The sequence below is a fragment of the Musa acuminata genome, chromosome BXJ3-5 (genome assembly GCF_036884655.1).
Source record: "Musa acuminata AAA Group cultivar baxijiao chromosome BXJ3-5, Cavendish_Baxijiao_AAA, whole genome shotgun sequence".
Lineage (NCBI taxonomy): Eukaryota > Viridiplantae > Streptophyta > Magnoliopsida > Zingiberales > Musaceae > Musa > Musa acuminata.
In genome coordinates, this window is record NC_088353.1 from 42,799,806 (window position 1) to 42,813,117 (window position 13,312).

The 13,312-nt window shown below is 37.0% G+C and overlaps 1 protein-coding gene across 2 annotated transcripts; it reads left to right on the forward strand.

Moving 5' to 3' along the window:
* The first annotated feature begins 3,454 nt into the window (after nucleotides 1-3,454).
* On the forward strand, nucleotides 3,455-12,857 carry LOC135638857 (protein PSK SIMULATOR 1-like). 2 transcript variants are annotated; one of them, XM_065152352.1, is made up of 13 exons: nucleotides 3,455-3,735; nucleotides 3,914-4,435; nucleotides 5,922-6,247; nucleotides 6,459-6,551; nucleotides 6,639-6,729; nucleotides 7,093-7,186; nucleotides 7,943-8,040; nucleotides 8,306-8,375; nucleotides 9,954-10,057; nucleotides 11,476-11,592; nucleotides 11,692-11,768; nucleotides 11,863-11,907; nucleotides 12,040-12,857. In XM_065152352.1, exons 2-13 carry the CDS (start codon nucleotides 4,106-4,108, stop codon nucleotides 12,575-12,577), a joined length of 1,983 nt encoding a protein of 660 aa, XP_065008424.1. In that variant the 5' UTR covers nucleotides 3,455-3,735; nucleotides 3,914-4,105; the 3' UTR covers nucleotides 12,578-12,857. The 2 variants fall into 2 exon arrangements, with proteins under 2 accessions (XP_065008424.1, XP_065008425.1); XM_065152353.1 differs by having other exon boundaries at nucleotides 3,455-3,725.
* The last annotated feature ends 455 nt before the right edge of the window (nucleotides 12,858-13,312 follow it).

Genomic DNA, 13,312 nt, shown 5'->3' on the forward strand with positions numbered 1-13,312 from the left:
GATGTACCAGAATGCCACCAAAAGGACCCTTGTGAACTAGGGAATAGGAAATAACCGTGAAACAAAAATTCAACAACTCTTGCTATATTGCTATGGAAAGGTCTATTGGTTACTCCTTTGCAAATGTTAGCCGAGCTTAGTCTGCAATCTAATCATGCATTGGAGCCAATGAGGCATTGACCCTTATATTCTTAAAAGTTTCAGTACATACATGAATTCTATATCTTTGCTGAAACATATACTCAAGAAATTTATCATCAAATATCTGACTCCAATTAGATATATAGTCACATGTTTTGTTGTTCAATGAGTCGCTTTGTAGGTCAAGTAGGAACACTTGTCTTCTGTGACTTAGATATTGGAATCACTCAACCTGTACACCAGTTGTCTTTTGTTTGAGCAAAGAATATGCTGCTATATGTGCTATTGTTGACAACCTAATGTTGGATGGCCTACCAGCATCGAGCAAAGCAAAGTTTTAGTTGGGTTGGTAATTTATATCATTATTTCTTTGTATTGAGGCTAGAAGACTCTCTACCTAACTTTGTTTTTCTTTATAGTGTAATAAACTTGATCCATAACCTCCTAAACCTATACCATTAGTGATTAGCTATAGCTAGTTATATTTGTTGGCTGCATTTATAGGCTTATGGTGGACTAACTTCCAAAATTTGTAGCTTTCTTTTCTATTTATCAGTTTGGTTTGACATGCAATAGTTCCGATGAAGTCGGAATTTGGAAAATGGAGAAAGGAGGTTTAGGTGGATTGATGTTTATATCATTATTTCTTTGTATCGAGGCTGGAAGACTCTCTGTTATATATACACTGCAAAAAGTCTACTTGATCCATAACTTCCTAAACCTACCATTACTGATTAGCTATAGTTAATTATATATGTTGCCTGCATTTATATTATGGTAGACTAACTTCCAAATTTTGTAGCTTCCTTTTTCTTTTTAATCAGTTTAGCTTGATAGGCAATAGTTCCAATGAAGTTGGAATTCCAAAAAAGGAGAAAAGGAGTTTGTTTTCGTGATATCATTTATAAAACTATTAAATCAATTGCTCATGCTGAAGCTAAACCATAACAAATTCAGCAGTTTCACCCAATGCAGCTAATGTTCCTCGTACCATATGAATACTTTTTCTGGCGAATCACAAGTCACAATGTTTGTGTCTCATCAAATTATGTTTTCAGCTTATTTTGTAGAACAATTTAGGTCTCAATCTGAAGATATTCCAACCTAAAACTAGTTTTATGCATTTCCTCATCTGGGATCAAGTGAAAGGGAAGTGTAAAATTTTCTAAGTTTGATGCATTGTTTTTGGAATGACACAATTCTTATAAAGCTGAACAGGAGGCATCGATTTAGTAAGTCTGAAATTTCAGAAAAGAACATAAAACACGCATCTTAACAAAATACTCGGATGAGTTTTGTGTAAATGCAAACAAGAAAAAGTAAGAAACATTGACCATCTTCCCTACAATGTGGCTCTGTCAGATATTTTTTTAAGAAATTGAAACATTTACTGGAGCTGAAAGATCCTCAGTTCAATTAAATCATATAAACATGTAACATAATTCAGAAGGAAATCTGAAATGAGTAATCATTTTTCAGAGCATATCTCTATTTTAACTTTTGCAAAGAAGAGTAATTGTTGATTTGTTACTCAGAGCTAAAAGACAGTGGAAGCTTGGAATGTGCATAAAGACTTCAATGACATGTCACAGATGAGCTCTAACACATTTAATTATGAAATCAGCTCTGCTAGTTTCTAAAATTTTGCAAATTAAAATCCGGTGTTTTCTTCTTCCTACACACACTTTCCTGAAATAATTGCAATATCTACTTAACTATCTGCAGTGTTATGATAGGCTGCCTGATCTTTGGATAGGTTCATGTTTATTATTTAGAGACATGCTTCTTGGGAGGCCAGTGAGGAGTCTTTTCTAACATGTGTGGAGATCATTCTTCTTCATGCCCAGGAATCCTTGTAAGTTTAAATTGCATCATTCATTTTCCTTTGTGCCAAAATTGTCTCTGAACTTTATAATTTATTTCTTGGTATCAACATCTGTCTATTTTTCTTAATTGTCTTCTTTCTTTCCATTATTTTTGAGGGAAATGATTTCCTTGAATAATGCACCCTCTCATGATAATTCTAATTCCATGAGCTAACATGAACAAAGTGTTGTAATTGTTGCCCCTCACCCAACATAACCTTTTGTTTTAAGATCTCCATTGCCTTCAAAGAAAATGATCGGATCTTACCGGAAATGCCGGATCAAATAAATCAAGCTATGATCCTAAAGAAACATTCATGGCCCGACAGACAAAGATCTCATTCCATCCTTTTGGTGCATCTAGAGATAATTAGTTTAATGAAGAGTGTCATGGACATGTTTATGACAGGCTAATGGATCCAAATAATCTTTTTGGTGATCAGCAAAATATATCACCTGCTACAAAGAAAAATGGGCAATAGACAAAGGGAGCAGAGCATACCTATCAAATTTAATGATTAAATTGAACTAAATGCCTGGTTTCTCCAATGTTAAATATAGGACTCAGTAACTATGTGACTTCTGGTTTTGCCCCTAAATGTAAGAGTTTGTTCATGAGATTATATTTTATACTTTTTTGGCCCTAATTATTTCTCTTCATGACCTTTACCAATTCACCCAAATTTTGCCTGCCTTGTTTTATGTCTTTGTGATCTCATCATGGCAAAAGGAGATGCCTCAACTCTACAACTTCTCTTTTTTCAATGACTCTTGGCACACTTTCTTGATTGGTTGAGGTCCTTAGCTCTTCATACATCTCATTCAAATCTTCAGCAGGGAATGAGAACTGGTCAAAAGAAACTGCCAAATTCAATATTTGTTGGACTTCAGCCATATCTTTTCTCTTTTTTTTATTGCATTTTTCAGAATGTTCATACAAATGTTCAGCCCCAATGACTGGTAAGTACATGCCATAAGATATCAATTGCAATACTGAATTAATGAGATCATCTTGATCCTGTGACTACTCCATGGAGCTCATAGTTAAAATGCCTGCTAACTGTTGTAACATTCTTTAGACAACTTGATCAAGCAATCTGTTCCATCTTTGGATTCCCCAAAGGATATGATGGAGCAATTGTCCCTTTGGCCTACCAGCAGTCAGCTGCCATGAGTAAGTTGTGGCAAAGGAAACTTAGTTTGGGACAAGAAGATGATAACTAAATTAGGATTATGGAGGATTCAAAGATAAACTTTGAATGAAAAATTTGGATAGCTATTGTTTCAATTAGTTTAGTCATTTGTATGTATCTAATGATGCCATGAGCTTCTATCTTCTCTATCATAAGTTGAGAAAGGAAATCTAAAAGGCTGATTCACGCAACAGATAAAGACCGAGACATATAAAAAGAGAGTGTGCGTGTAAGACCGGAGGTGTTTGGGTTTGACCAGCTTCGCTTCCCTTTGTGGGCTGTGGCTATAGCTATTTTTGGTTGTTGGTGTCCCTCTCTCTCTCTCTTTCTCTCTCTCTCTCTCGCTTCAGTGCTGCCGCGGCGAAGCATCGCAGGAGCCTCTGTCTCTCTCTCGGGGTCCCTTTACTGCCTTCGGATGCCGTGGGAAGCACAAAGATTGGATCTTGATTGACCGGTGGATCTATCAATCAATCAATCATCGAGCTCGTTTTCGCCATTTTTCCTGCTCTTTTTCCGCCTCCGATCGGTCCGTAAAAGTGCGGCCTTTTTGTTCCCCTTGTTGCTTTTCATGCCTCTCTACATTTGGATGCTTGGAGAAAAAATCCCATCTTTCTGGCTTTGTTGATCGTTCTGTCGTCCGCTGCACCGGTTTTGGTTTCGATTTGGAATTTCGGGCTTGGATTCTGAATCCAGATGTTATCACTTTTGTTTTAGGTGTGTAAATGGCTGGGTTCAACTGGTGGAGCTGCAGCTGCTATCTACGTCGGAACTGCTCATGGCGTCAGTGATTTGAGGCTCCACGGGATCGTTTTCTTTGAAGGATCGTGGCTTTTGTGACAATTTTTGTTGAGAATTCGTGTATACGGAGGAAAAAGAAGAATTGAGATTTGCTAAACGCTCAAGACGATGGGCGGGCTTTGCTCGAAAAGATCCGCTGTGGATAAGTCGCCCAGTGAGACTACCTTCGATTCCAATGGACTCAGAGATAACCCACTACCAACTCAATCCCGTAGTAAGAAGCAAGGGGATTTGGTCCGTTCCATGGCAACAGAAGCTAAGGAAAAGCGGCTGCAACAACAGCCCTTTTCCTCCTCGGAGGGGGTGAGAACGCCTGGTGGAAACATTCCAGCCACTTCCGCTGAGGCCACCGAGCCGCAGTTCTTGAGGTCTCTCTCACAGAAGTCCAGGTCAACCAAGTCAAAGCCTTCCACCTCTGGAAAGTGCGGGGCTACCAAGGCAAGTTCATGTCCTGATAGTTCTCTTGCTCGTAATGGGATGGCAAGGTTGGTTGATTTTTTACCACTGTTATGTTTCAAGATATTGGTCATAAGAAAGATGAAATAGTTTAAGATGGTGCATACTTGGATTTCATGATCTTGGCGAGGATGCAAACAGTGCATGATACTGGCCATACTAGTTCATAGGGATTTGGATATGTTATCTTATAGACGTCACATAATAAAAAAATTGGACATATACATCACAAAATGCCACTTTTTATGCTTTCTTAAAATGCAAGTGGGCAAAAAGAGTGAATTCATTGGATGCATGTTTGGGAGACTGGCTGTCATTAGCTTCATTGTGATGTTACTTAATATATTTGTCGAAATCATATTTTGTTAAATGTTTTCATTTTTTTTTTCCAGATGGTTGATACCTCCTAAGATTTCATTCATCATCACTCATGGAAAATTATTGATGAAAAGATCACAAGGGCCTTTAAGATAAACACTGTATTTATCTTTTTAGGCACTCTAGATTCTCACTTCCATGCTAAATAGTTTGACTTTAATCTTAGAGTCAGTATGCACTTAGATTTTTCACAGATGCTATTTGCATATGGTCTACCTTGTCCCTGAGGAACAAGCATGTTGAGCCTTGAAGGTATTGTCTTATAACATGGCAAGAGGTTCGTTCCTTGAATAACACAAACTTGTCATACAAATCATATACAAGAATGCCATAACCAACTTGCCGGACTGATCAGGAAGAATGCTATGCATGCTGGTCTGTTCAAACTCAGTGCATTCATTTGAGCAGCATAATTATCTATTCATATTTCTGTTACAGTTCATAATTGCCAATTTATGTTTTTAGTATATAATTAATACGTAAAATCAATACATCATCATTATTGGACGTCCAGTGGACCAGTTTTCATCCATCTGCTTATCATTATATGCTTTTCATACAAGTACCGTGAGGTGTGCTATTTTGGGTCAAGAATTCTGCTTTAGAAGGTATATATTCAACATGTATACAACTATGTTACTTCAGACTTGGAATCCTAGCTAGCATGACGAAAATCATTTGTCTCATTCAAATAATGCACATCCGGCTGAGTTTGATCAATGGGTCAAGTTCTGAATCGTCCTTAAGTTGACAAGTTCTTATGTAGCATTATCTGCCATTTCATACATGAACAACAGAATGAAAGATAATCTAGCTTCCTGCTTAAGAAGACTGGACATCTGTGTTTCATTATGTTAATATGTCCTCTAATTTGTTTCTTCTATTATTTTGCTTATACATGCTGTCTTAATAAAGTTTAACTAGCATAATGATCCCTTAGTTTCTGTAATAAGTTATTTACAAACATTTTATATATTTTGCGATGCTCTATTTGTACAGTCAACCTTGCATATGTTTTTGTTGGAACTCGTTAATTGTAGTCTTCTTACTTGTACACTAGGTTTATTATTTACAGGTTATTGTGTATCAGGTTTCAGAGGTGAGCTCAGTTTTGGGCAAGGCAGGTAGTCTTGGGCTTGGCAAAGCAGTGGAGGTACTGGACACACTTGGTAGTAGCATGACGAGTTTGCACCTCAGTGGTGCTTTTGTATCCGGAGGGTCAACAAAAGGAAATAAAATATCGATTTTATCTTTTGAAGTTGCCAACACAATAGTTAAAGGGTTCAATCTTATGCAATCACTTTCAAAGGAGAACATAAAGCATTTAAAGGAAGTGGTTCTTCCATCAGAAGGTGTACAACACCTAATATCCAAAGACATAGATGAGTTGCTAAGGATCGCTGCTGCTGACAAAAGGTTCATTCCTTGTAGCTTCGTCGTTCATTTATTCGGCCACTTGATAAATAAAATTATATAACTTCAATAGTTTCTGAGATTTTCTCCTTACACACACAGACAGACACACACACACAAATATATATAGATATGATAGGTATCCTTGGTCAATTGAATGCCAATAACTTTTTTTATAGAAAAAGCATGTCATTTTTTTATGTCATTTGAACAGGGAAGAGTTGAAAGTATTTTCAAAAGAGGTTGTCCGCTTTGGAAATCGTTGCAAAGATCCTCAATGGCACAATTTGGAACGCTATTTTGACAAGTAAAAGTTCAACATATATTTTATATAATTACCCAAATAAATTCTGTTATCTATAGAATTCTTAAATTATATGTTTGTTAATACTAGACTAGCATCAGAACTTCCACCTCAAAATCAGCTGAAAGAAGTAGCAGAAACAGTGATGGAGCAACTCATGAGTTTGGCTCAGAATACAGCTGTGAGTATATTTCTTCACTAGTGGATTGATTGTTGCAAAGTGTTCCCATTTCCTTCCTATTAGCATAATGTGGTAGTTGTTATTTGTTATATCACATGCAATTAGCTATGCCAACTATCCTGCATCTGTCAAGGAGATATTGTATATGCTTGTAATGCTTTAATCCCTGTGGACATGCTTGCAATGGTGTCTTTTTTTAGTATACTTCTGTATTAACTGGAATTAGATGGTCTGAGAACTCAGGGATTTTACGTAACATGATAGTTTACACCATGAGGAAGTCAGGCTCCATAGGTGATTTCCCTATAAGGCTTTGGCTTACTTTTTGAAATTTTCTTGCTGATTTCATTTTTGTTCTCATAGGAATTATACCACGAGTTGCACACCTTGGATAGATTTGAGCAAGATTATAGGAGAAAGCATCAAGAAGAAGATAGTGCAACAGGATTTCAAAGAGGTCAGTTACTCTTTTATACTCTGACACCACTTGTTTTCTCTGATATGCTGTCTTCTGCACCAGCCAAAGATTATATCCAGACACTACCACTGCTTCTGATTATAATCTCACAGTGTCACTTGATATACCATGCACAGATAAGATTCACAAGATTTTTAACATTACTATAAATGTCACAATTAAAGTTGTGGCTCTGCTCCAGTGGAGTCAAAACTCCAGCTATGGCAGTAGCTAAGATATGGTAAACATGCTATTTGAAAACATTAACGTCACTTGAATATTTGGGATATAAATTAGTTGAGTTTTTTTTTATCAACTTTGGTGGACATGTGATATAAAGACTTATATAGGAGAGTGCATTCAAATATTTCTTTAATGCATCATTGATAGGAGAGTACATTAGTGAGAGTGCGCTTAGTGAGCACCATGTAGGTTGATAACTACAATATGAGGATGAGTGATTGAATATGTTTTGAGTCTTTTGACACTATCTGACATCAAGTACACAAAATAGCTGAAGTGACATGGTTGTCTGATAATTCTTCTTTATATCATATATTTTATTCATTGGCATGTTTCATATCATTAATTTTATTCATTCACTTGCATTCATGATGATATTTACCAGAGAAACCCTCATGTTAAATGAAAAGCTGTTTCCTGTCTCATGTTGTGGTAATTTTTGTGAAACCAAAATTCAATTGGTAACGTGTTGATAACCACCATCTTAGATGTAAGTTTTTAATCGATATGTAGGTGATAATCTCCAAATCCTAAGGCAAGAATTGAAGAGCCAAAGAAAGCATGTAAAATCCTTGAAGAAGAGATCGCTCTGGTCCAAGAATTTGGAAGAGGTAGGTACACATGTTGCTTCAAGATCGTTCTATATAATTGTCAGCAGGTAATATATTTGCCAAGTTATATGCCATGTTATCTGACCAAAATGGCACCTCTACCAAATGTCCGTTTTGTCTCAATATAGACTGCTGACTCATGATTTTTCTTTGTGACCTATGTGTGCTCTATGGTGGTATCAAAAGAACAAAAGTTCAGATGTTAGCCGTACAAGTCATAAGTTTCTTTTTTTTGGAAGAAAAAATTGACATTGTTCTGTTGTAGGCACTGGAGAAGCTTGTAGACATTGTCCATTTCTTACACTTGGAGATTTATTATATCTTTGGAAGCGCTGGTACTTAACCTAATCTTGTATCTGTTTAGTTTTCTATTTTTCTTCACTTGCTTTGACATTAATTACATGCTAACCTTATCTTGTATCTGTTTAGGTTTTTCTTTTTCTTCACTTGCTTTAACATTTTTAACATGCTTGTGAGGTATTCGTGCATATCTTCTTATGAAATTAATCAGATTATTCAGTACTTATCTCTGATAACTGTTACCCTTAATATGCTTTATTATGTTGGGTTCACTTATATTTGTTTATATATGCTTTATTATGTTGGGATCACTCACTCTTCATTATATCTTGCCCCTGTTCCTTTTTTATTCTTTTCCACCTGATGGTGGTATCTATTTTTGACGATATCATACTTAAATAAAAAAATTGTAATATGCTGAATACCTTTGAAAATTAGTTTCTAGGCATGAACCCCATGAAAGAAGAAGCAAGGGTTCAAATCTTAACTAGCAACAGGTATTGGTTGCTGCTCGGATCAGTATGCTACTTGCATCATACTGCCAACACATGGTATGGGTAGTGCACTGACCTTATAATGATATATGAAAAATGGCTATAACCAAATGAACACAATAAAAGAAGAGGACCATCCATTATGGGTTAGAAAATAGGGGGAGCAGACTTGTTCTCTACCCTGTAGGTTATTGGCTACCAGTGGTAGGAGGAGTATTGTTTTGGTGTTGATGGTGGCACCAGGTTTTCTTCTTTGATATTTTTAAGGTGTTAGCCTGACAATTTCCCAAATCCCAAAACAAGCATTTTTCCCAACCATAATCACCGTAAGCAGACTGCAAAATGAGCTTTAAGTTCCTTACAGTTGCTGCCTCTAAACAATGCATTGGTAAGATTGCATATCTAAAGTGTCAGGAGCCTTGATTTCTGAACTGCATCTTGTTGTTGAATTCACTATAATAAATATTTATTTTGATCTTTCGAGTTCTATTTTAAGCCTTCTACAGAGTTGACCTTTGCATTTCAAGATACACTAATCATCCCCATAATTCTCATATCCTAGTACCATGATGTATGTGCCGTCGAAATTCAACCGGTACTGGTACTGGTTGGTAACTTTTGATACGTGAGGCATACTGGTTGGTACGCCTCATATTTCCTGTGTACCATCCAAAATGGGCTGGTCCGCATCTCAGCTATCTCTCAAACTTGTACATATCATCCATTTTGTAACATATTAGGCAGTACGACAGTCCATTGATCGAAGGTAATTATTTACCAATAAAAGAAATTGTCTTGTGGTATTTGTCATACCTATCCTCAATGTAACTTATATTGCTTTTGCAAATAAACAGGTGTTATCAGCATCCTTTAATTTTGTCAAATCTCTCATGTATTATGCTTTAAATATCATGTTTGTTGGAATTAGTCTCATTGAACAATTCTTTCCAATTTTTGTTACTAGGTGAAGCAACATAAATAAAGGGGTTTGTTTTGTGACTAGGTGTGACATTCAAAAAGAATCCACCTAAACTTGATCTTCTAGCTCGTGTGAGGTTTATTATTATGTACACATTCTAATTGCTTGCTAAACAAAATTTGCAATTTATCGAACTGTAGATACCAACAAAACAGAAGAGGAAACTATGAAGAGCCAGAGAAGACTGGGACCTGCTGGCCTTGCGCTGCATTATGCAAATATCATAACTCAGATTGACACTCTTGTGAGTCATTGGCTTCAACTTGCTTCCATTTCACAAAATATTTTTCTAGTATATGAGTTTTTTTTATTTGATACCTCTTGACATTCTTTGTTACATCAAAAACATTTTCCCTTTTAAGGTCTTTTGAGAGAGAAGGTTAGTTGTTTTTCTGTCTAGAGTTGTAGCCCATGTAAACCAGCACATCTTAAATTTAATGCAGTTACTTTCTGGTCAAGGTTGTACGTTTCGCCAGCACCATCCATGCTGGCCAGCCATTGAGATGGCACATGCCACCATGCCATGCCATGTCAACAATCAACCTTTAGTATTGTGCTGGTACTCTGAGAAGCAAGAAAAGAAAGAAAAATCTCAACTATTCCGCAAAATATAGAGTTAAAGTGCATCATTCCTCTTTTTTTTTTCCTTTGACCATCCCTCCTCTACTCCTAGCCCTCAAGGATCTGTTGTGTTGGGCCAACAGTTCTTGCTTCAGATGCAAAACAGCTGCAGCTTCTTAAAGCCAGGTTCATCATACCACGACGTACCGCCCGGTATAGGAGGTATGCACCGATCTGATAGGGGACCAGTATGAGTGGTACATACCGGTCTGTCGGTATGCCCCACCGGACTGTGTTGGTACATCGGTGCATACCATACCGACAACCGGTTGGTACATCAGTACAGACCGGTAAAGCGAATCATACTTAAAGCCTATAATCAAGCGGGACTAACTCTAACCCATTCCAAGTAAAATTTGTACTGAACTGTATGGTTTGGTCTAAAAGAATCCTGGTCCAGTCCATTATGTTTGAAGTTACATGTTAATCCACTCAATACCCTTAGTTTTGCACATCGACGTATGTCAGAATGAAATGTTTCAACCAGAATGTAGATACATAAGTTTGATGGCGGTAAGTTTCTGTGTTACGGTAAGTCATTCCTGGTTCACCTCTATTAGTGTGTGCAGAGCTTCACACAACATGTACAGAAAATGCTATTTTCTGCCCCAATTATAACTTCAGTGTGTTTTCATGGAGCTTCATGATCAGCATGTCCTATGTTGATGTGAGTTTCTTAGATCAACTACAAAGAATTAAGTTGAGTCAGAGACAAAGAACAATTTTGCGTTGTCAGATGGCAGTACATTTTAAGTATAGCTTTTATAAAACTTTGCTCAAAACATAAAGCTCCTAATTCTTTAATTCAATTGTTGAACCATGTAAACTTTTATAGTGGTCTACCAACATTGTCTCACTTATAATTTGATTGACAAGGTACCGTTTATTCTTGCTCAAGATCCACATCATTACCTTCACAGGTGGTACTTTGGCAGCCATAAATATGATTAACCATGCACCACTGCTCTTGATGCATATCTGCCAGTCATGTATATCTGTTTGATGATATGTTTTTATCTACTAATCATTAGTTATATATAGGTCTCACGGTCAAGCTCTGTACCTCAAAATACAAGGGACTCATTGTACCAAGGTTTGCCTCCAACAATTAAAAACGCAATCCGTTCTAGGTTGCAATCATTTCAAATCAAGGAGGAGGTATGCAATAACTAAAACCTGTCATCCTTGCTACACTTAATATTATAACAAATTCTACTTTTGGTTGCTTTCTAACCTTTTTTTCCTTTAAGTTTGCAGCTTACTATTCCTCAAATTAAAGCAGAGATGGAAAAAACCCTGCGGTGGCTTGTTCCAATAGCCAGTAACACGACCAAGTAATTTAGTTATCCCTGCAATTCATCCTTTGAACTTCTAAACTTATCAAGTGATATATGTTTATATTTCTGTTTGTTGCTGAAACTTATTTAGGGCTCACCATGGTTTTGGTTGGGTTGGAGAGTGGGCAAACATCGGGTAAGCAATCAGAGTCTTGATACTTTGATCCTCATTTCTTTCATTAGCCCACGGCATTTTCCATTCTTCCTCGTATAAGATCTCTGTTTCCTCAGTATTGGAAGCCTCGCTAATTGCTTTCCTTATTTTCAGGTCCGAAGTAAATCAAAAGCCTGCTGGACAGGTAGAATTGATCCGGTTAGAGACACTCTACCATGCAGACAAAGAGAAGACCGAAGCTTACATACTTGAATTACTCGTGTGGCTTCACCATCTTGTCTGTCACTCAAAATCCAACACTGGAGGAATCAGGTCTCCGATGAAATCTCCAGTTCATTCACCCACACAGAACAGCTTGATCGTAACATCAACCCCTATTAAACCAAATGCTCCATCGCCGGTGCTCACCCAAGAAGATGAAGAAATGCTGCGGTATGTAATATTCAGAAAATTGACCCCCGGGATCAGCAAAAGTCAGGAATTCGACACAGCAAAGAGGAAAACAAGCAAGCGCTACAGGCTGAGCAAGAGCAACAGTCATTCACCAACCAGTTCTAGTACGAAAGATCTCTTCGCAGTGAGAAGGCAGTCGATGCTTCCTGTCATCGACTTTGACATTGACAAGATAAAAGCATTGGACGTGATTGATCGAGTGGACAATATCAGAAAACTACGAAGCACCATGATCTGAGGATTGAGGAGGCCATTCTTATCCATGCACCTGTGCTGTTAACACATCTTGTGCAGTGAATTATCGTTAAGACGGAGTTCATATGGACGGAGTTCATATGGAACAGAAAACCTTGCATGCTAAGGCGTTGTGCAGAGAGATGGAGACGGCAATGCGGGTGACTTTGTATTATACTAGTTGGTTGATCCATCGCTAGCAAAAAAGTTGAATTGGTGTGATTAATATGTTAAGCTTCCAGATGATATTTCTGATAATAAAAGTTCAATGTTTCTGTGTTCTACACTGGTCATGAAGGGCTGTTTTAGTAACTCATTATGGAAACATTTACAGTAGAATTGTTTTCATCCTGACCAACAAAGCTAGGGTTTCTCCATTTTGTTAAGGTCTGATTCTCCATATGCCATGAGTAGTAAAGACAATAAATGAAATTATTAAGCAGTTCAATCAAGCAGTTCTAGATAAGCTTCCATACAAAAAGATAATGCACTATTAAATGCCAGAACTATCTATATCATGGTTGATATTCTCTCAAGTTATTAAGCAGATATAGAACATGATTCAAATAATGTGACATATAAATGGATAGTTAAGCACAGTGACAGACAAATGGTTGTAAGTAAATAGTAAAACCATGTAGCTGCAATCCACATCCAGTGATGCTTATAACTAAACAGATCAATTGAACATCACACACATTTAACATATCAATTGACTGGGAAATTCTAATTCACCTAT